At 56.1% G+C, this 22820-nt stretch overlaps 2 protein-coding genes across 3 annotated transcripts; one reads left to right on the top strand and one right to left on the bottom strand.

The window, feature by feature from the left end:
- Positions 1-133: 133 nt before the first annotated feature.
- LOC136374714 (angiopoietin-related protein 7-like) lies at positions 134-10778 on the top strand (the record flags this gene model as incomplete). The annotated part of the gene is made up of 4 exons (XM_066340105.1): positions 134-350; positions 7875-8091; positions 9756-9951; positions 10632-10778. Coding segments are annotated over 4 exons (777 nt in total), but the record flags the coding sequence as incomplete, so codon positions are not given.
- A 3898-nt stretch (positions 10779-14676) lies between these two features.
- On the bottom strand, positions 14677-21993 carry STMN4 (stathmin 4). Of its 2 annotated transcripts, none has more exons than XM_066340107.1 (6): positions 21927-21993; positions 18799-18856; positions 17584-17679; positions 16197-16402; positions 15913-16104; positions 14677-14894 (listed from the first exon to the last, which is right to left on the bottom strand). In XM_066340107.1, the coding sequence occupies exons 2-6, from the start codon at positions 18809-18811 to the stop codon at positions 14835-14837; spliced, it is 567 nt and encodes a 188-aa protein (XP_066196204.1). In that variant the 5' UTR covers positions 18812-18856; positions 21927-21993; the 3' UTR covers positions 14677-14834. The 2 variants fall into 2 exon arrangements, with proteins under 2 accessions (XP_066196204.1, XP_066196203.1); XM_066340106.1 differs by lacking the exon at positions 14677-14894 and adding an exon at positions 15066-15352.
- Positions 21994-22820: the final 827 nt, after the last annotated feature.

Genomic DNA, 22820 nt, shown 5'->3' with positions numbered 1-22820 from the left:
CTGGGCACCTTTAAGCTCCAGAAAACTCCGGAAAAAACCCCAAAAAACCCAAAAAACCCGAACCAGCAGCAGTGGGAGGAGCCTCTTTGCCAAAATTTATCCCCCAAATCCAGGGAATTTTTTTTTTTCCCAGCTTTTCCAGATTTTTTTTGGTTTTTTTGGGAAAAGCTCCTCCCTGCAGGCCGTAACCTCGTGGTTCTCCCCATTCCCAGAGATCAGATACAACCGGAATTGTCCCATCGACTGCGCTTCCGTCTACTCCAACGGGCTCCGGAGATCCGGGATCTACAGCGTCCTGCCCTCGGTCCGCGGACTCCCCATCGAGGTCCTCTGCGAGATGGACACGGAAGGTTCCGGAATTCTCCGAGGATCCGTCGGGAGAGTTGGATCCCGGCGATCCCGAGGGTGGTGGGGTTTTCTGGGAATGTTCCACAGGCCGCTGGAGATCCCGGAGGGTTTGGGGATGTTCTCAGGGACAAGGATTTTGGGGGATGTTCCAGGGACAGGGATTTTGGGGATGTTCCAGGAACAGGGATTTTGGGGATGTTCCAGGGACAGGGATTTTGGGGATGTTCCAGGGACAGGGATTTTGGGGATGTTCTCAGGGACAGGGATTTTGGGGGATGTTCCGGGGGACAGGGATTTTGGGGATGTTCCAGGGGACAGGGATTTTGGGGATGTTCCAGGGGACAGGGATTTGGGGGATGTTCCGGGGGACAGGGATTTTGGGGATGTTCCAGGGACAGGGATTTTGGGGATGTTCCAGGGACAGGGATTTTGGGGATGTTCCAGGGACAGGGATTTTGGGGATGTTCTCAGGGACAGGGATTTTGGGGATGTTCCAGGGACAGGGATTTGGGGGATGTTCTCAGGGACAGGGATTTTGGGGGATGTTCCAGAGGACAGGGATTTGGGGGATGTTCTCAGGGACAGGGATTTGGGGGATGTTCCAGGGACAGGGATTTTGGGGGATGTTCCAGGGACAGGGATTTTGGGGGATGTTCTCAGGGACAGGGATTTTGGGGGATGTTCCAGGGACAGGGATTTTGGGGATGTTCCAGGGACAGGGATTTTGGGGATGTTCCAGGGACAGGGATTTTGGGGATGTTCCAGGGGACAGGGATTTTGGGGATGTTCTCAGGGACAGGGATTTTGGGAATGTTCTCAGGGACAGGGATTTTGGGGATGCTCCAGGGACAGGGATTTTGGGGATGTTCCAGGGACAGGGATTTGGGGGATGTTCTCAGGGACAGGGATTTTGGGGATGTTCTCAGGGACAGGGATTTTGGGGATGTTCTCAGGGACAGGGATTTGGGGGATGTTCTCAGGGACAGGGATTTTGGGGGATGTTCTCAGGGACAGCGATTTTGGGGGATGTTCCAGGGACAGGGATTTTGGGGATGTTCCAGGGACAGGGATTTTGGGGATGTTCTCAGGGACAGGGATTTTGGGGATGTTCCAGGGACAGGGATTTTGGGGGATGTTCCAGGGACAGGGATTTGGGGGATGTTCTCAGGGACAGGGATTTAGGGGGATGTTCTCAGGGACAGGGATTTGGGGGATGTTCCAGGGGACAGGGATTTTGGGGATGTTCTCAGGGACAGGGATTTTGGGGATGTTCCGGGGGACAGGGATTTTGGGGATGTTCCAGGGGACAGGGATTTTGGGGATGTTCTCAGGGACAGGGATTTTGGGGATGTTCCAGGGGACAGGGATTTTGGGGATGTTCCAGGGGACAGGGATTTTGGGGATGTTCCAGGGGCAGGGATTTTGGGGGATGTTCTCAGGGACAGGGATTTGGGGGATGTTCCAGGGACAGGGATTTTGGGGATGTTCCAGGAACAGGGATTTTGGGGATGTTCCAGGGACAGGGATTTTGGGGATGTTCCAGGGACAGGGATTTTGGGGATGTTCTCAGGGACAGGGATTTTGGGGGATGTTCCGGGGGACAGGGATTTTGGGGATGTTCCAGGGGACAGGGATTTTGGGGATGTTCCAGGGGACAGGGATTTGGGGGATGTTCCGGGGGACAGGGATTTTGGGGATGTTCCAGGGACAGGGATTTTGGGGATGTTCCAGGGACAGGGATTTTGGGGATGTTCCAGGGACAGGGATTTTGGGGATGTTCTCAGGGACAGGGATTTTGGGGATGTTCCAGGGACAGGGATTTGGGGATGTTCTCAGGGACAGGGATTTTGGGGGATGTTCCAGGGGACAGGGATTTGGGGGATGTTCTCAGGGACAGGGATTTGGGGGATGTTCCAGGGACAGGGATTTTGGGGGATGTTCCAGGGACAGGGATTTTGGGGGATGTTCTCAGGGACAGGGATTTTGGGGGATGTTCTCAGGGACAGGGATTTTGGGGGATGTTCCAGGGACAGGGATTTTGGGGATGTTCCAGGGACAGGGATTTTGGGGATGTTCCAGGGACAGGGATTTTGGGGATGTTCCAGGGGACAGGGATTTTGGGGATGTTCTCAGGGACAGGGATTTGGGGATGTTCTCAGGGACAGGGATTTTGGGGATGTTCCCGGGACAGGGATTTTGGGGATGTTCCAGGGACAGGGATTTGGGGGATGTTCTCAGGGACAGGGATTTTGGGGATGTTCTCAGGGACAGGGATTTGGGGATGTTCTCAGGGACAGGGATTTGGGGGATGTTCTCAGGGACAGGGATTTTGGGGGATGTTCTCAGGGACAGCGATTTTGGGGATGTTCCAGGGACAGGGATTTTGGGGATGTTCCAGGGACAGGGATTTTGGGGATGTTCTCAGGGACAGGGATTTTGGGGATGTTCCAGGGACAGGGATTTTGGGGGATGTTCCAGGGACAGGGATTTGGGGGATGTTCTCAGGGACAGGGATTTAGGGGGATGTTCTCAGGGACAGGGATTTGGGGGATGTTCCAGGGGACAGGGATTTTGGGGATGTTCTCAGGGACAGGGATTTTGGGGATGTTCCGGGGGACAGGGATTTTGGGGATGTTCCAGGGACAGGGATTTTGGGGATGTTCTCAGGGACAGGGATTTTGGGGATGTTCCAGGGGACAGGGATTTTGGGGATGTTCCAGGGGACAGGGATTTTGGGGATGTTCCAGGGACAGGGATTTTGGGGATGTTCTCAGGGACAGGGATTTTGGGGATGTTCCGGGGGACAGGGATTTTGGGGATGTTCTCAGGGACAGGGATTTTGGGGATGTTCTCAGGGACAGGGATTTTGGGGATGTTCTCAAGGACAGGGATTTTGGGGATGTTCCAGGGACAGGGATTTTGGGGATGTTCTCAGGGACAGGGATTTGGGGGATGTTCTCAGGGACAGGGATTTTGGGGATGTTCCAGGGGACAGGGATTTTGGGGATGTTCTCAGGGACAGGGATTTGGGGATGTTCTCAGGGACAGGGATTTGGGGATGTTCTCAGGGACAGGGATTTGGGGATGTTCCAGGGACAGGGATTTTGGGGATGTTCTCAGGGACAGGGATTTTGGGGATGTTCTCAGGGACAGGGATTTGGGGGATGTTCCAGGGGACAGGGATTTGGGGGATGTTCCAGGGACAGGGATTTTGGGGATGTTCTCAGGGACAGGGATTTTGGGGATGTTCTCAGGGACAGGGATTTGGGGGATGTTCTCAGGGACAGGGATTTTGGGGATGTTCCAGGGACAGGGATTTTGGGGATGTTCCAGGGACAGGGATTTTGGGGGATGTTCCAGGGGACAGGGATTTTGGGGATGTTCCAGGGACAGGGATTTTGGGGATGTTCCAGGGACAGGGATTTTGGGGATGTTCTCAGGGACAGGGATTTTTGGGGATGTTCCAGGGGACAGGGATTTTGGGGATGTTCCAGGGACAGGGATTTTGGGGATGTTCTCAGGGACAGGGATTTTGGGGGATGTTCCAGGGACAGGGATTTTGGGGATGTTCTCAGGGACAGGGATTTTGGGGATGTTCTCAGGGACAGGGATTTTGGGGATGTTCCAGGGACAGGGATTTTGGGGGATGTTCTCAGGGACAGGGATTTGGGGGATGTTCTCAGGGACAGGGATTTTGGGGGATGTTCTCAGGGACAGGGATTTTGGGGATGTTCTCAGGGACAGGGATTTTGGGGATGTTCCAGGGACAGGGATTTTGGGGGATGTTCTCAGGGACAGGGATTTTGGGGATGTTCTCAGGGACAGGGATTTGGGGGATGTTCTCAGGGACAGGGATTTTGGGGATGTTCCAGGGACAGGGATTTTGGGGGATGTTCTCAGGGACAGGGATTTTGGGGATGTTCTCAGGGACAGGGATTTGGGGGATGTTCTCAGGGACAGGGATTTTGGGGATGTTCTCAGGGACAGGGATTTGGGGGATGTTCTCAGGGACAGGGATTTTGGGGGATGTTCCAGGGACAGGGATTTTGGGGGATGTTCTCAGGGACAGGGATTTGGGGGATGTTCTCAGGGACAGGGATTTGGGGGATGTTCCAGGGACAGGGATTTTGGGGATGTTCCAGGGACAGGGATTTGGGGGATGTTCCAGGGACAGGGATTTTGGGGATGTTCTCAGGGACAGGGATTTGGGGATGTTCTCAGGGACAGGGATTTTGGGGGATGTTCCAGGGACAGGGATTTTGGGGGATGTTCCAGGGACAGGGATTTTGGGGATGTTCTCAGGGACAGGGATTTTGGGGATGTTCCAGGGACAGGGATTTTGGGGATGTTCCAGGGACAGGGATTTTGGGGGATGTTCTCAGGGACAGGGATTTTGGGGATGTTCTCAGGGACAGGGATTTGGGGGATGTTCTCAGGGACAGGGATTTGGGGATGTTCTCAGGGACAGGGATTTGGGGGATGTTCTCAGGGACAGGGATTTTGGGGATGTTCCAGGGACAGGGATTTTGGGGATGTTCTGGGGGACAGGGATTTGGGGGATGTTCCAGGGACAGGGATTTGGGGATGTTCTCAGGGACAGGGATTTTGGGGATGTTCCAGGGACAGGGATTTTGGGGGATGTTCTCAGGGACAGGGATTTTGGGGATGTTCTCAGGGACAGGGATTTGGGGGATGTTCTCAGGGACAGGGATTTGGGGGATGTTCCAGGGACAGGGATTTTGGGGATGTTCTGGGGGACAGGGATTTGGGGGATGTTCCAGGGACAGGGATTTTGGGGATGTTCTCAGGGACAGGGATTTTGGGGATGTTCTCAGGGACAGGGATTTTGGGGGATGTTCCAGGGACAGGGATTTTGGGGGATGTTCTGGGGGACAGGGATTTTGGGGGATGTTCTCAGGGACAGGGATTTTGGGGGATATTCTCAGGGGCAGGGATTTTGGGGATGTTCCAGGGGACAGGGATTTTGGGGATGTTCCAGGGACAGGGATTTTGGGGATGTTCCAGGGACAGGGATTTTGGGGATGTTCCAGGGGACAGGGATTTGGGGATGTTCTCAGGGACAGGGATTTGGGGGATGTTCCAGGGGATAGGGATTTTGGGGATGTTCCAGGGGACAGGGATTTTGGGGATGTTCTCAGGGACAGGGATTTTGGGGATGTTCCAGGGACAGGGATTTGGGGGATGTTCTCAGGGACAGGGATTTTGGGGGATGTTCCAGGGACAGGGATTTTGGGGATGTTCTCAGGGACAGGGATTTTGGGGGATGTTCTCAGGGACAGGGATTCTGGGGATGTTCCAGGGGACAGGGATTTGGGGATGTTCTCAGGGACAGGGATTTGGGGGATGTTCCAGGGACAGGGATTTTGGGGATGTTCTCAGGGACAGGGATTTTGGGGGATGTTCCAGGGACAGGGATTTGGGGATGTTTTCAGGGACAGGGATTTGGGGATGTTCCAGGGACAGGGATTTTGGGGGATGTTCCAGGGGACAGGGATTTTGGGGATGTTCCGGGGGACAGGGATTTTGGGGATGTTCTCAGGGACAGGGATTTTGGGGGATGTTCCAGGGACAGGGATTTTGGGGATGTTCCAGGGACAGGGATTTTGGGGATGATCCAGGGACAGGGATTTGGGGATGTTCTCAGGGACAGGGATTTTGGGGATGTTCTGGGGGACAGGGATTTTGGGGATGTTCTCAGGGACAGGGATTTTGGGGATGTTCCGGGGGACAGGGATTTTGGGGATGTTCTCAGGGACAGGGATTTTGGGGATGTTCCAGGGACAGGGATTTTGGGGATGTTCTCAAGGACAGGGATTTGGGGGATGTTCCAGGGACAGGGATTTTGGGGATGTTCTCAGGGACAGGGATTTTGGGGATGTTCCAGGGACAGGGATTTTGGGGATGTTCTCAGGGACAGGGATTTTGGGGGATGTTCCAGGGGACAGGGATTTTGGGGATGTTCTCAGGGACAGGGATTTTGGGGATGTTCTCAGGGACAGGGATTTTGGGGATGTTCCAGGGACAGGGATTTTGGGGATGTTCTCAGGGACAGGGATTTTGGGGATGTTCTCAGGGACAGGGATTTTGGGGATGTTCCAGGGACAGGGATTTTGGGGATGTTCTCAGGGACAGGGATTTTGGGGATGTTCCAGGGGACAGGGATTTTGGGGGATGTTCCAGGGGACAGGGATTTGGGGGATGTTCCAGGGACAGGGATTTGGGGATGTTCTCAGGGACAGGGATTTTGGGGATGTTCCAGGGACAGGGATTTTGGGGATGTTCTCAGGGACAGGGATTTTGGGGATGTTCCAGGGGACAGGGATTTTGGGGGATGTTCCAGGGGACAGGGATTTGGGGGATGTTCCAGGGACAGGGATTTTGGGGGATGTTCCAGGGGTGAGGGATTTGGGGGATGTTCCAGGGGACAGGGATTTGGGGGATGTTCCAGGGGACAGGGATTTTGGGGGATGTGTCCTGGAGTTGGGATGATGATCCTGGAGGGGCTCTGGAGATTCCGTGATTTGAGCTCAAAGCAAATCCTAAATCCCGGAATGGTTTGTGTTGGAAAGGATCTCAGATCCCAGCCCGGTCCATCCTCGACACTTCCCGTGATCCCGGGGGGATCCAGCCTTTCCTTGGGCACTCCCAGGGATCCTCTGGGAATTCCAGCCCAGCCGGGAATTCCTCCCCAGGATCCCAACCCGAGTTCCCCTTTCCCACTGGAAAAGGGATGAAACTTTTCCACTTCAAAACCTGACATTTTTCTGTCATTTCTCTATTTTGAGTGATTTTTTTTTTTTTTTTTTTGGGCCAGTTTTCGGTTGTTTTCCCTGGAACAATTTCCAGTTTTCCTTCCTTGGGACAATTTGTGGTTTTCCTCACAAAATTCCCGGCATAAAAGCCAGAATTGTTTTCCTCACAAATTCCATTCCCTGCCTCCAGCCCTTTAGCCCAAATCCCGCCTCTCCTTTCCCTCGGGAAGCGGCTCCGAGGATTCCCTGGATCCTGCCCTGATCCAGCTGCACATTCCCAGCTCTCCCAGCCCTGGGATTGGATCCAGCCCCAGCCCGACTCCTCTCCGGGAAGGAATTTTGGGAATTCCCTGGGAATTGGGGACTCCAGGAAGGGTCTCCCTTCCCTTTTCCATCCCCGAATCCCATAAAACCCCCTCGGGATGGATCCTGAGTGTCCTCGATCCCAGAATCCCGGAATGGTTTGGGATTTGGGATCCACGGACCCTCAATCCCATCCCAGGGCCACTTCCCACGATCCCAGGGGGATCCAAACCCACCCAGGGATTCTCTGGGAATTCCATTCCCAAGCCCCCACCCCATTCCCACTGGGAATTCCATTCCCTGTCTCCCGCCCCTCCCTCCTTTATCCCAAATCCAGCTCTCCCAGCCAATTCTGGGGATTCCGATTCCGCTTTAGCTGATGCCTCCTCCCCCTTGGGCCTCTCCGGGTTTTCCCTGGATATTCCCATTCCCCATCCTCTCTCCCGGCAGGGGGCGGCTGGACCGTCATCCAGAGGCGCCAGGACGGATCCGTGGATTTCAACCGCACCTGGAACGAGTACAAGGAAGGATTCGGGGACCTCAAGGGGGAATTCTGGCTGGGCAACGACAACATCCACAGGATGACGAGCCAGGGGGATTATTCCCTGCGGATCGACCTGGAGGATTGGAACAACAAGCACAAGCACGCCTTCTACCAGGTCTTCAGGTAAAAGCTGGGATCAAATCCCGGCATTTCCAACCCCTGGGAGACCCTCAGGAAACGGGAATTCCGCCTCGAGGTGTTTCCAGCCTCTCCTTCCTTTCCCGCCTGGATTTCATCCCGAATTTAAAGTCGGAAGTGAGGGAAGGGAATGTCCAGCGCCGAAAATTCCAGATCCATGGGAGAAAGGAGGTGTGGGATCCAATGGGCTTCTCCCTGGTTTTTTTGTTTTTTTTTTTTTTCATTTTTTCAGCCCAAATTATTGAGGTCTGTGTCCAAACTCCAAGGATTTTGAAGAGTTTGTCCCGATTTTCCGCCCCGTTTGGATTTTTCTCCTCTCTGCTCGTTTATTTCCTGGCCTCCTTTGGAATCTCCAGCCCTTCCCATCATCCCGTGTTTTGGTTTTATTCCCAAAACCTCATCAGCCGCATCCTGGATTATTCCGGAGTGACCTGGAATGACCTGGATTGTCCCAGAGGATCCTTTTCCCTGTTTCTCCTGGAATTTCTCGTGGCTCCTAAAATCCTGGAATGCTTTGGGTGGGAAGGGACATTAAACCTCATCCTGTTCCTTGCTCCAGCCTTTCCCTGGACACTGCCAGGGATTCTCTGGGAATTCCAGCCCAGGATCCCAGCTCATTCCCACTGGGAATTCCATTCCCTGCCTCCAGCCCTTTAGCCCAAATCCCGCCTCTCCTTTCCCTCAGGAAGCGGCTCCGAGGATTCCCTGGATCCTGCCCTGATCCAGCTGCACATTCCCAGCTCTCCCAGCCCTGGGATTGGATCCAGCCCCATCCCGACTCCTCTCCGGGAAGGAATTTTGGGAATTCCCTGGGAATTGGGGACTCCAGGAAGGGTCTCCCTTCCCTTTTCCATCCCCGAATCCCATAAAACCCCTCGGGATGGATCCTGAGTGTCCCTGATCCCAGAATCCCCAACACCTCGCACTGTCCCTGCCCCATCCCACATTCCCTTGGCCATTCCCGGGGATTCTCTGGGAATTCCAGCCCAGGATCCCACTCCAGGCTCCCCTTTCCCACTGGGAATTCCATTCCCTGCCTCCCACCCTTTTGCCAAATCCCATTTCTCCTGGATCCCCTGAGGCTCGGGAGGCAGATCCAAGGATTCCCCAGAGTTCAGTTCCTCGGAACTGCATCCCATGGGATTTGTTTGCCGGGAATCCCAACCTGGAGCCACCCCAGCAGCTCCAGGGGATCCTGGAATGGTTTGGATGGGAAGGAACCTTCAATCCCATCCCGTTCCGTGCCCTGCCGCATCCCGGGATGGCGTGAGGTGTCGGGGTTGGAGCTTTAAGGCCCCTTTCCCACCAAACCGTTCCATGATTCCGTGATTCCGCTCGTTATCCCCATTTCTGGGATGCCCCTTGATTGCAGAGCAATTAAATAATAATTAATAATTAATGGATAATTAAAGGGATTTTCCCGAGGACCCCACATCCCTTCGTCCAGGTTTTTGCTCCACCCCGAAATCCATCACGAAATTCCCCCAAATTCCTCACCACGCTCATCCCAAGGGAAAAAAAAAACCCAAAAAATCTCCTCATCCTCGACTTTCCGAGGGGATAAATCCCAGCAGGGATCATCCCGGCCGGAAATGGAAACCCCCGACGGAATTCCCGACGGAATTCCCGTATTTCTCCCGCTCCGGCAGCATCGAGGACGAGGAGAACTTCTACCGGCTGCACGTGGACGGGTTCAGCGGCACCGTGGAGGATTCCTTCGCCTGGTACCACGACAAGAGGAGCTTCAGCACTCCGGATTCCGGGAATATCTGCGCCGAGATCTCCCACGGCGGCTGGTGGTACCACCAGTGCTTCTTCTCCAACCTCAACGGCGTCTACTACAAGGTGGGACACCGGGAATTCGGGAATTCCCCCCCGCAGGGATCAGTCCGATTCGGGAATTTTTTCCCCCCCATTGAGGTCAGAGGGATGGATGTCAAGGAAGAGCGGGTGGAATGTCGCCCCTGGGATTTTGTGGGATTGTTGGAGGAGCTCGGCAAGGCTGGATCTCCAACCGTTCCCAGATTTCCGATCCCGCCGCTGATCCCAGATCCACGGGGATTGAAATCCTTCCGGGAATGGGGAATCCGCCCCTGCGCTGGGCTGGAAAACCCTTCCCACGCAGGAATTGCTCCCAATATCCGGCTAAACCTGCCCATGGCACCGCTGGAGGCCGTTCCCACTCATCCCATCCCTCATTCCCCGGGAAAACATTCCCGATTCCCGCCTGGCTCAACCCAGTTTCTCCAGAGCGGGAATAAAAGCAGCGCTGGGCTCCGGAGCCATCCAGCTTTTCCAGACACCGCTGTGCTGGAATGACCTGTGGAAACCTCTGGAATGGGCGGCTCAGCCGCCCGGAATTCCAACGCGGCTCCAGAGGGACCTTGGGAATAATTCCGGGATTTACGGGCCTTTTTTCTCCCCGCATTATCCCGACATTTCCCAGCGGGTTTTTTCCCCCACGATCCCATCCCGAGGATGCTTCCAAGTGTTTCCCTGATCCGTCTCTTTTCTCCGCTTCCCAGGGCGGCCGGTATTCCATTAAAAACCGGAAGATGCTGGGCCCGGATGGGATCGTGTGGTATTCCTGGAAGGACACGGACTATTATTCCCTACGGAAGGTGGTCATGATGATCCGGCCGCGCACCTTCCGGCCCCACCTCTCCCCGTGACGGATCCCGGCGTATTCCCGCACCTCACGTCCCGTGGAATGTCGGGGATGGAGCAGGGAATTCCCGGGAATCGTGTAGAAAAAAAAAAAAAAACACGGATTCTTGGAAAGGACCAAACGGCCGCGGTTGGGTTTTGTGGGAATTTTGATCCAATGATCTCCCGGGAATGTGAAGGTGATTCCCGGGAAGGGCCATTCCCAAAACCGGATCCAGTTGTTCGGGTGATGGGAATCGGCTCCGGGCTGATCCGTGTGGAATTCCGTGGCCGCCAAGCCCATGGAATTTCCTGATGGGGTGGAATTTTCCACGTGGGGTTCGATGGAGCAGCTTTTTATTCCCGAGGATTTGCATCCCGAAGATCCCGAAGATCCGCCAGCCGCGGGGATTGGCTCTGAGGGAAGCCGGGAGATCCGACCTCTCCGTTTCCAGGGAGGGAATTTTCTAAATCCCAGGAAGGATTTTTTTCACGGGAAAACCAGGAAGGATTGTGTCCCACACCTGGACATCAACTTGCGGGAATAAAAAATATTCCAAATGAAAATATTCTAAAGTAAAAAAAAAAAAACAAAACCCAAAACCTGGGAAGTTTTCCATTTCTCCTTCCGTTTTCACCTCCCCGCCCTTTCTCCGGCAAAGAATTCCGGATGGATGATGGATTTTCCGGCCATCCTAAAAAGGAACCATCAGATTGGATTTAAAATCCCGTTTTCTCGCTGCGTTACTCCAGCTGATTCGAATTTCTGTAATTAATTAGAATGATCAATCAGAACAATTATTTTTAATTTCCCGTTGGGAGTTCCAGCCCGGAAAACTTGTTCCCTGGCTTTGCCTTTTCCCGGGATGCGGATTCGGAAGCTTCGCCCTCCCCGTGTTTGGCGATGAATATTTAATTTAATTTCATTAATACTTAATTAAATGACTTTTTTTTTTTTTTTTTTCCCCTATCCCGTGTTTCCTGAGGAGGGAAAAGTCGGATTTATCGGACTCTGTTTTCCCTGGAATGTCGTATTTTTTTTTTCTGGATAAAGCCATGGAGAAGTTGCCTTCCAAAGATCCCAGGAATAAATCACCCCAAGAGAATAAACCAACGGTTTTGGGTTTGGGTTTTCCAAGGGTCAGAGATATTCCCAAAATTCTCCCGGATACGTCTCGGATCTGACATTCCCATTGGATCACCGGCCAGAATTCCGTGATTCTTTCCGGACAATCGACAGCCTGCTGAAGGGATTCATCAATCACTCCACGAGCAACATCAATTGATTAATTATCTGTTATTAATTAATCATTAATCTATAATTTCCCACACTATTAAACTCGGCATTTCCCAAACTTTTGGAATCCCGCATTCTGGCTGCTCTGGAATAAATCCTTCCATCCTTCTTTTCCCAGGTGAAAATTCCTCCCTTTTATCCAACTCTTGGATCAGGGCAGGATCCAGGGAATCCTCGGAGCCGCTTCCCGAGGGAAAGGAGAGGCGGGATTTGGGCTAAAGGGGCAGGGAATGGAATTCCCAGTGGGAATGAGCTGGGATCCTGGGCTGGAATTCCCAGAGAATCCCTGGGAGTGTCCCTGGGTGGATTTGGATCCCCCTGGGATCGTGGGAAGTGGCCCTGGGATGGGATTGAGGGGCCGTGGATCCCAAATCTCAAACCATTCCGGGATTCTGGGATCAGGGAAACTCAGGATCCATCCCGAGGGGGTTTTATGGGATTGGGGGATGGAAAAGGGAAGGGAGACCCTTCCTGGAGTCCCCAGTTCCCAGGGAATTCCCAAAATTCCTTCCCGGGGAGGAGTCGGGCTAGGGCTGGATCCAATCCCAGGCTGGGAGAGGCGGGAATGGAATTCCCAGTGGGAAAGGGGAGCCTGGGCTGGGATCCCAGAGAGCTGGGCTGGAATTCCCGGAGAATCCCTGGCAGTGTCCAAGGCCAGGTTGGAGCACCCCGGGATAGGGGAAGGATTCCCCAAATCCTCCTCAGGCCGTGGGGCGGGATGATCCCGGAATCATGGAATGGTTTGTGCGGGAAGGGACCTCAAAGCTCCTCCCATTCCATGGGCGGGGTCCCCTCCCACCATCCCAGGTTTTCCCAGGAAGCGTGGAGGGATCCGTGTCCTCTTTTCCCGGTGCCTTTGGACACGACGGGAATCCCAGTTCCATCCATAGGGAAGCCCAAACCCCTTTTCCATGGATTTGTCCAATCCCATCCTCCGAGATTCCCGGGATCAGGGAGGATCGGATCAGGAAGAACGGACAGTTTGGATCCTCTGGAATGCTGCTGCTGCTAAAATTTGGCGCCATTTTCCAGTGGCGAAAAACATGGGAAGAGAATCCTCCCGCTGCTTCCTCCTCGGAATTCCCGGGATCTCCTCCCGGCCCTGAGGAATGCTGCGTTGCCATTGGCTATTCCATGGATACGCTGATGGATCATCCGGCCTCGTCCAGCTCTGCCTCAGTTTCCCCCGCTCCCGGAACACGGAAGGAATTGGGATCCGACTCCCTGCTCCGGCTCTGGGATGGGAAAACTCCATGGAATGAGCCCGATTTTTCCAGTCCCACCAGCTTTTTGGGGAAAAAGGGGGGAAAAGAGCCCGACCTCCCACCTCAATTCCCTCCTTTTCCCAGCCCCGGGCTGCCCCAATCCCATAAAAACCCCACAGGAAACACCTCAGGAATCACGGACGCCAAAGGAAAGGCCAAGGCAGTTTTATTTACATCCGTTGTGTACAAAAACAACCCCCAAACCAAACCCAAAACGGACAGCTCGTGCCACATTCCGTCCCCAATCCCGGTTTTTCCCCATTCCCAGGATTCTCCCGGGGCTCCGGGATCAGGGTGGGCATCTCCCAGGCCGGGATTTCCCTCCGCACCCGGATCGGACCTTGGAATGTCTTAATCCAGACACAGAGGAGACCAAAGCCTTCGGTCACATGCTGGGTTGGAATTTCGGGGATTTTGGGAAACGCTTCCAGCTGGAAACTGGGAACGGAGGGAATTCCCACCCCCTGCCCTGGAAAATCCAAAGATCTGCCAGGAATGGCACGGCAGCTCCCAAAAAACCCCATTTCCTGGGATCCTGGGGGGTTTCCACCCTCCCTGGTGTCACCAGGAGGTGCCACTGCTGTCCCCAAGGGATTCCCATGGATATTTTTCCCTGCTCTCCGCAGGGATCTGTCCCACCTCTGGCTCTCCACCTTTTTTCCCCGATTTTCCTGATTTTTTTTTTCCCGGATTTTCCCTCATTCCCTTCCGCCATGGTCTCCACAGCCCCGCCCCGGTTTCTCCTGCTGCTCCATCTCCTGGAGCCGATGGTTTTCCAGCTGGCAAGGGGAAATTCCATCCCAGAATTCCCACCGGGGTTGATTTCTTTGAGAGGTTCTTACAAAAAACCAAAAACTTCTTTAGGAATTGGTGGAGCTTTCCAATGTCACCCTTGGGAAGGATCCCACGGGCGCCTCCAACAGCCAGAAAAAAAAACCTTTGGAGCACGGGAATTCCGGAATTCCACCTCTAACGGGGGAGGAGCCTTCTCCCCCTTCCCAAAACGGTGCTGGAGAGGGGCAAAAAACCCCACAGGATCCGGGAAGAGATCCCAAATCCAGGCGGGAACAAGGGAGGGAGGGACCCCGAGAGGCCCACGGGTGGGGTGGGATTGGCTGGAGAAGACTCCGGAGGGATTATTCCCGCCCGCCCAGCACCGAACGAAAGTCACACAAACGACGCACATTTCCCACGATTCCCTCCCCACCCCACTCCGTATTCCCGGGATTTCTCTCCCTCCCGGGGGATCACCTCGGCTGTATCCCCTCGGCGCCTGGCTGAGGGGCGGGACCCCACCCGTGGGTGGGCACGCCCAAATCCCGCCCTCATCCCTTCCCCTCCCCACCCTCCCCCGGAACGACGACGACGACGACTCCGATGGCTTCACCCCCTTCAACTGGTCACATCCACGAACAAAGAAAGCAGAGGAACGTCCGCCATTCCCACACCATTCCGACCTGGAGCTGCGGAAGCCTCCGGAAACCTCCCCCGGGAGCTGTTCAGTCCCCAGCAGCGCCTCTTTACCTGGAGGCTTCTTCCTTGAGCTCCTTGTTTTTCCTCACTTCTTCCGCGTGTTTGTCCTGCGGGATCGGGAAGCAGGAGGAGGAGGAGGAGGAGGAGGAAGGAGGAAGGGGAGGAGGAGACGGGGAGGGGGAACACGCGTTAGCCGGATTCCAGGATTCCGGCATCCCCACGGCTCCAGAGGGGGGGGTCGAAGGCACGAGGTTCATCCCCAGGGAACGCCACACGGATGGGGTCAGCAGCGTCCTCTCCTCCCCTGGGGTCACTTAAGGGCTGCTTGGTGGCACTTGGGGACAACTTTGTCCTCGCCCTCTGGTTACGGAGGGAGACGTCAACCGTCCCGGGAAGCCCCGTGGAGCTGGGATTAGCTGGGAATTTTTTTCCGGCATTATCTGGCGCTCTCCGCCTCGGCCCCAACGGAGGCGCTCGGAGAAGGGCCCTGGGCGGGCTCCGGATGTTTTGGAGGGAGCTGGAGGTGGTGAGGGTGGGATTTTCCGTGCGGAGGTTGGGAACAGACCTGATTCGGGAGAGAGAAGAGGGCTGGAAGGGTGGGAAACGGCTCCCGGCGGGAAGAGCTGCCGGATCCGTGGGAAGGGAGCGGGGGGAAGGAGATCCGCCAGCCCCGAGGTGGGGGAAGTGGGAAGGGATGGAATTCCCGGGGATGTCCCTGGATCTCTGGAAGTGTCCAAGGAAAGGTCGGACGGGGCTTGGAGCGGCCTGGGATAGTCCAAGGAAAAGCTGGACAAGGCTTGGAGAAATCCGGGACAGTGGAATGTGCTGAGGGGTGGAGCTGGATGATCCCTTCCAACCCACCCATCCCGGGATCCTACAGTTCCTGGGATTCTGTGTCGCGCCCCGGTGGGACACGGGAAGAGGAAGGGCTTTGCTCCTCCACGGATCCCGACTCTCCGACCTCTCCCAAACCTACGGATCCGCCCGGGCAGGACCCCCATCCCGGCGGGAAGGTGGGAAGGGAAGCGGGACCCTCCCTCTTGGGTGGCCCCACCCCAGGGCCACGCCCAACATCCCCAAACCGATCCCAGGTCGCCCCGATCCCTTTTCCCGAGGCCACCCCACCTTCTCCTGGAGGCGCTCCAACATGGCGGCCAGGTGGGCCTCGCGGTTCTCCTTGTTGGACTCCATCTTCTGCGCCAGCTTCTCCTTGGCCGTCTTGATGAAGTTGTTGTTCTCCTCGATGGCCTTCTGCATCACTTCCCGCTCGTGCTCCCGCTTTTCCGCCAGGTGCTTCAGCAGCTCCGCCTCCTGGTACTGGGGGGACATTCCCGGGATCAAGCCACCTCTTCCCAAAAAAAAAAAAAAAACCCAAGGGAATTCTTCAGGGGGGGTCCCTATGACCCTACCTTTCTCCTCTCCTCCGCCGCTTCCAGCTTCTTCTGGATCTCCTCCAGGGAAGGGTCGCGGCGCCGGGGCAGGGAGGCGTTGAATTCCGGGATTCCGTCGAAGGACGGCGGCTTCAGGATGACCTCGAAGGACTGGCCCGAGGTGCGCTTGTTGAGCTCGATGACCTCCATGTCGGAGATGACGCACCAGGTCAGGTCCACCGTGTCTGGGAAAACAACCAAAAATGAGCGCCGGGAATTCCCGCTCCGGGATTCCGATGCGGGAATTCCGCCTTTTTTCCTCCCCCGGGCATCCAGGAGTTTCATCGGCATTCTGCACAAAATGGGGTTCATCTGGGGTTCAGGGGCGTGGGGCAGGAATTCCGGGGTTCCCACGGATGGGGCTGAGGTGGGAACATTTGGGAGAGCTGAGGGTTGGGAATATCCGCGCGTCTCCGTCTCTCCCGGCTTTGGGAAGTGGGAATGGGGCCGTGAGCCCTTTTCCAGTGTTGATCCTCGTTTCCCTATGGATGGAACCGGGATTCCCGTCGTGTCCAAAGGCACCGGGAAAAGAGGACACGGATCCCTCCACGCTTCCTGGGAAAACCTGGGATGGTGGGAGGGGACCCCGCCCATGGAATGGGAGGAGCTTTGAGGCCCCTTCCCGCACAAACCATTCCATGATTCCGGGATCATCCCGCCCCACGGCCTGAGGAGGATTGGGGGAATCCTTCCCCTATCCCGGGGTGCTCCAACCTGGCCTTGGACACTGCCAGGGATTCTCTGGGAATTCCAGCCCGGGATCCCAGCCTCCCAGCCGGGAATTCCTTCCCAAGATCCCACCCCAAGCTCCTGGATGGAGCTCCCCGAGTCTCTTCTGTGGACATGGATGGGGAGGAATTACCCAGCGCTGAAAAACACGGATGTGGGATGACGGGATAAAGGGCTTCTGGAGCCTCCCTGGATCCCAGCCCATCCGTGGGGCTGAGGTGGGAATATTTGGGAGAGCTGAGGGCCGGGAATATCCCCGTCTCTCCACCTCACCCAGCTTTGGGAAGTGGGAATGGGGCCGTGATCCCTTTTCCAGTGCACATTCCCCTGGGGCTGGGCATTTTCCACTGCCTCTGGACATGGATCAGGATGAAAAATTCCGAGCCCACGCTCCGGGATGAGGGAATGAAAACCCAGAGCTCCTCTGGATCACAACCCATCCATGGCGCCGGCTCGGGAATATTTGGGAGATCCGAGGGGGTCTGCCCGAGCCCCTCCAGATCCCAACCCAGCCTCCTGCCCAATTCCCAGAAAATTCCGGAGCCGCCGCGCTCAGTTCAATGGTGACACTCCAAGGGAGGGGGGTTGGAGATTCCAAGAGATCCCGGAATTGCCGGGATTGGGAACGGGGCCCCACCTTCGTAGGCGTAGGTCGGCTTGTTGAGGGGATCCGACAGGAAGCAGGAGCAGAAGAGGGAGACGAGGGGCAGCTCCTTCATCTTCTCCTTGTAGGCTGGGAAGAGACGGCGGGATCGGGATCAGGGCGGGGCACGGAGAGGGTGGGGCGGAAGGGAAAAAGGGATTCGGGGAATTCCAGGTGCCAGGGAAGGGGCGGGGTTTGGGATCGGAAGGATGGAAAGGCGCCAGGGATAGTGTGGGATCGGGATCAGAGGGGTTGGGACACTTCCGTACGCCAGGGGAAGTTTGGGATTGGGATCAGAGAGATGAGGGGACTGCTCCATGTGCCAGGGAAAGTTTGGGATTGGGATCAGAGAGATGAGGGGACTGCTCCATGTGCCAGGGAAAGTTTGGGATTGGGATCAGAGAGATGAGGATACTGATCCATGCCAGGAAAAGTTTGGGATTGGGATTAGAGTGGTGGGAGAGGCTCCAGGCGCCAGGAAAAGTTTGGGATTGGGATCACAGGGATAAGGAGACGGCCAGATATCAGGAAAGGTTTGGGATTGAGATCAGAGGGATGAGAGGGCTCCATGAGCCAGGAAACATTTGGGATTGGGGTCAGAGGGATGGGGAGGCTCCAGGCGCCGGGGAAAGAGTGGGATTGGGATCACAGGGATGTGTGGGGGTTCCGTGTGCCAGGGAAAGTTTGGGATTGGGATTAGAGGGGTGGGGAGGCTCCAGGCGCCAGGAGAAAGGTGGGATTGGGATCACAGGGACCACAGGGGACTTCCATGTGCCAGGGAAGGAGTGGGATCGGGATCAGGGGGATGGAGGGATTTCCTCATGGCAGGGAAAGGGCGGAATCCGGGAAAAAGGGATGGGGGAGCTTCATGTGCCAGAGAAGGTTTGGGATGGGGGGAATTCCATGTGCCAGGAATGGGGTAGGATCGGGATCAGAGGGGTGGAGGGAATTCCACATCCCAGGGAAGGGCTGGGATTGGGATCAGAGGGAATTCCACATCCCAGGGAAGGGCTGGGATTGGGATCAGAGGGAATTCCACATCCCAGGGAAGGGCTGGGATTGGGATCAGAGGGAATTCCACATCCCAGGGAGCCGAGGATTCCCTGGGAAGGACTCGGGATTGTCCCAGGCTGTGGAATCCCAGTTTGCCACCAGCGGAAAGCCGGGAGCATTCCAGGGATTTGGGGGGCCAGGGAGGGGGTGTCGTACCGGCCAGAGTCATGGCGAGGGAATCCTTGGAATTCTGCAGGAAGAGCGATCCTGGGGCCTGCGGAGGGAAGGGAGGGATCCGGTCAGTGGCGGGGTGCTGGGAATGGGATAATGGGATAATGGGATGGGGTCAATGGGATGGGATTATGGGGTTATGGGATGGGATGGGATGGAATGGGATCAATGGGATGGGATGGGATCAGTGGGATGGGACAAGATGGGATGGGATCAATGGGTCTATGGGAATAATGGGATCCATGGGATGAGGTGATGGGATAATGGGCTGGGCTGGGATTGGGATGGGAAGGGGTGGGATCCATGGGATGGGAAAGGATGGGACGGGATCCGTGGGATGGGGCAGGTTAATGGCATGGGGATGCACTTGGAGAACGGGATGGGATCAATGGGATCAGTGGGATCAATGGGATCAGTGGGATCAGTGGGATCAATGGGATCAATGGGATGACAGACACATCCCGTGGGATGTTCCTGGCACACGCAGCTCTTCCCAGCTCCACGTTCCCGACTCACACACAGACACGCCTGGGCACACCCAAATTCCCAAATTCCCTTTCCAATCCCCCCACTCATGTCCCAAGATTCCCAGTCCTCAGCTCGCCCCTTCCTGATGCCCCACGGGCCTGGAATGGGCATTGGGAATCACAAAACCCGGGATAATCCCGGCTGTTCCCCATTCCCAGGGGTTTTGGGTGACATTCCCCGTGGAAACGCCCTTCCCAGCTGCACCAAAGGTGGGATTGGGGGGGATTATTCCCGCATTTTCATCCCCAAACCCCTGCCTTTAAAACAGGGATCCTCAAATCCCTAGGGAAGGAGAATTCCAGGGGCTGTGCCACGCCCTGCTCATCCCGAGAAATCCCAGCCCTGCAGGGATCAGCCCCGGGAATCCCAAAAATAACCCAGCCGCAGCTTCCAGGGGGTTGGAACAAGGAGAAAATGTGGGAATATCCAGCCGGGATCCCTTTTTCCAGCTGGGGCGGGGCTGGATTCCTGGATAACCCGGCTGCATCCCTGCCGCCGGCATTCCCAGGGAAATATCCACCCCATATCCAGCTTTTTTCCCTGGGATCAGCCGGCATTCCCGGCCCGTTCCCCGCGGCTCACGCGGCGTTCCCGCAGGATGAAACGTGGGGATCGCCCACGAGAGCGGGAACGGGCGGGAAAACGGGATCCATCCCTATGGATACGGCTGGGTGGGAGGGGAGGCTCCAGCCCTGCTCCTGCCTGCAGGGACACGCTTCTCCGGGAATTTGGAGCAGGGAATTCCCTCCCCATTCCCAGTGGGAGTGCGATGTGGTTGGGGACCTGCCGCTGGCACCCCAAAATCCCCATCATGGACAGAGTGATCCCATTCCCGACCACGTGATCCGATTCCCAACTGTGTGATCCCATTCCCAACTGTGATCCCGTTCCCAGCCAGGTGATCCCATTCCCAGCCCCATGATCCCATTCCCAACTGTGTGATCCCATTCCCAACTGTGTGATCCCATTCCCAGCCCCACGATCCCATTCCCAGTGACACAATTCCATTCCCACGATCCCATTCCCATTCCCACAATCCCATTCCCAATCCCACGATCCCATTCCCAGTGACACTATCCCATTCCCAGTGACACAATCCCATTCCCATCCCCACGATCCCATTCCCATTCCCACGATCCCATTCCCGACCCCACGATCCCATTCCCAGTGACACAATCCCATTCCCATTCCCACGATCCCATTCCCAATCCCATGATCCCATTCCCATTCCCACGATCCCATTCCCATTCCCACGATCCCATTCCCAGTGACACAATCCCATTCCCATTCCCACGATCCCATTCCCATTCCCACGATCCCATTCCCGGCCCCACGATCCCATTCCCAATCCCACGATCCCATTCCCATTCCCACAATCCCATTCCCATTCCCACGATCCCATTCCCAATCCCATGATCCCAATCCCAGCCCCACGATCCCATTCCCACGGTCCCATTCCCGGCCCGGAGCACGTGGCAGGGGCAGGGATCCCGATCCCCCCCCCCGCTGCGGGGCTGCCTCCCCCTTTTCCCACCCTGAATTCCCTCCCACCTTTTTCCCTGGAAAAAAAACCGCCCAGCTTTAGATGGAGGAATGGGAAAAGGGTTTTTTTTTTTGGGTCCCTATTCCTGGAATCTCGGGAGGCTCCAAGGGGGAAAAGCGGGATGGCAGCGCCTTCTCCCTCCCTCCTCCTCTCGTTTTCCCCCTTTCCCTGGAATAAAAAATTCCAGCGGCTGCCGCCACCGGCAGGAATTCGGGTCGTGCCCCCACATTTTGGGGGGCTCTGGGTGGGCGAGGCGCGCGGGGGGTTTGTAAAATCCCGGGAATGCTGAAGGTTGTGCAGGGAATGCTGCCGGGATAACGGGGTGAGGCTCTCCCCAAAAATTCGGGGGTGGGATCCCGGGAATTGCGGAGGGAGCGGATCCGCCCCGGGATTGGGAATTCGGGACTCGGCGGATGTTGGGGTGGGGCGAAATCCCGGGATTTCGGAGGATTCGGAACTCCCCCTCCCCCCAGGATTTCAGAATCCCGGGATTTTTGGGGGGTCGGGGTCCCCTAAGGATTCGGGGGGGGGGCGGTGGGATGCAGATCCCCAGATAATCCCTGGGAATGCTGGGGATCGAGGATCCCTCGGGAATTCTGGGGGTGCGGAGACCCCCTGGAGGCTGATTCCATCCCCCCAAAACCCAAATTGGGGGCGGCAGCCGAGGATGGGGATGAGGATGAGGATGAGGATGAGGATGAGGATGAGGATGAAGATGAGGCAGGGGGAAATCTCCAGCAGAAACGGGATGAGGGCGAATTCCAGGCGGCTGGAAAACGCCCCGGGAAGAGCGGGACGAGCCCCCCCAAAAAAGGGGACTGGGGACAACTGGGGGACGTGTCACCAAAATTGGGGTGGGGGTCACCACCCAACGCCCACCTCCAGAGCAAAAAAAAAACCCCCAAAAAATCCAAAAAAACCTTCCTCCCCTAAAACTCCCCCAAATCCATCCCGCCGTGAACAGAGCCTTCATAAATTCCCAAAAATTCCCAAAATTTCCCCCAAATTCCCCCAAAACCTGCGGCGAGGCCCCCGGACTCACCCCCACGGCGGTGGTCGCGCTGCTCCCGGCGCTCTCCCGGCTCCTTTAACGCGGCTTTGGAACATCCCGGGCGGGGGGTCCCCAGCGCCCCCCATGACATCATCGCCCGGCTCTCTGATTGGCCCAGAGCCCGTGCGAATGAGGGCCCCGCCCGGTGACGTCACAGCCCGCAGCTATTTTGGGGTTGGAGCAGAGAAGGGAAAAAAAAAAAAAGGGAAAAAAAAAAAAAAAGGGTGGATGGAAAAATTAAGGGATTAAAAAATAAAATAAAAAAGGGGGGGGGGGGGGATTTTGGGGTAAAAAAGGGGGATTTTGGGGAGGGGTGGGATCGGGAGGAGCGCGTGGGATGGGAGGATGGAGCCGGAGGGGGACAGAGTGACAAAGGGACACGGAGGGGGCTTGGGGCGTCGCGAGGGGGGAGAAGTGTCGCTGGTGCCTTCTTGTCACATCCCGGGGGCGTCCCCAAATCGGTGGGGTGACACCGGTATGGGGTGACACCGATATGGGGGGACACCGATATGGGGGGACATCGGTATGGGGACAGTGGGGTGACATCGGTATGGGGTGACATCGATATGGGGGGACATCGGTATGGGGACAGTGGGGTGACATCGGTATGGGGTGACATCGATATGGGAGGACAATGGGGCGACATCGGTATGGGAACAGTGGGGTGACATCGATATGGGGTGACAAAAATATGGGGGGACAGTGCGGTGACATCAGTATGGGGTGACATCGATATGGGGACAATGGGGTGACATCGGTATGGGGACAATGGGGTGACATCGATATGGGGACAGTGGGGTGACATCGGTATGGGGACAATGGGGTGACATCGATATGGGGTGACATCGATATGGGGGGACAATGGGGTGACATCGGTATGGGGAC

Source organism: Sylvia atricapilla, unplaced genomic scaffold (assembly GCF_009819655.1).
Source record: "Sylvia atricapilla isolate bSylAtr1 unplaced genomic scaffold, bSylAtr1.pri scaffold_108_arrow_ctg1, whole genome shotgun sequence".
Classification (NCBI taxonomy): domain Eukaryota; kingdom Metazoa; phylum Chordata; class Aves; order Passeriformes; family Sylviidae; genus Sylvia; species Sylvia atricapilla.
Note: the sequence above shows the minus strand (reverse complement) of the source record. Positions and strands in the feature narration are given on the sequence as shown.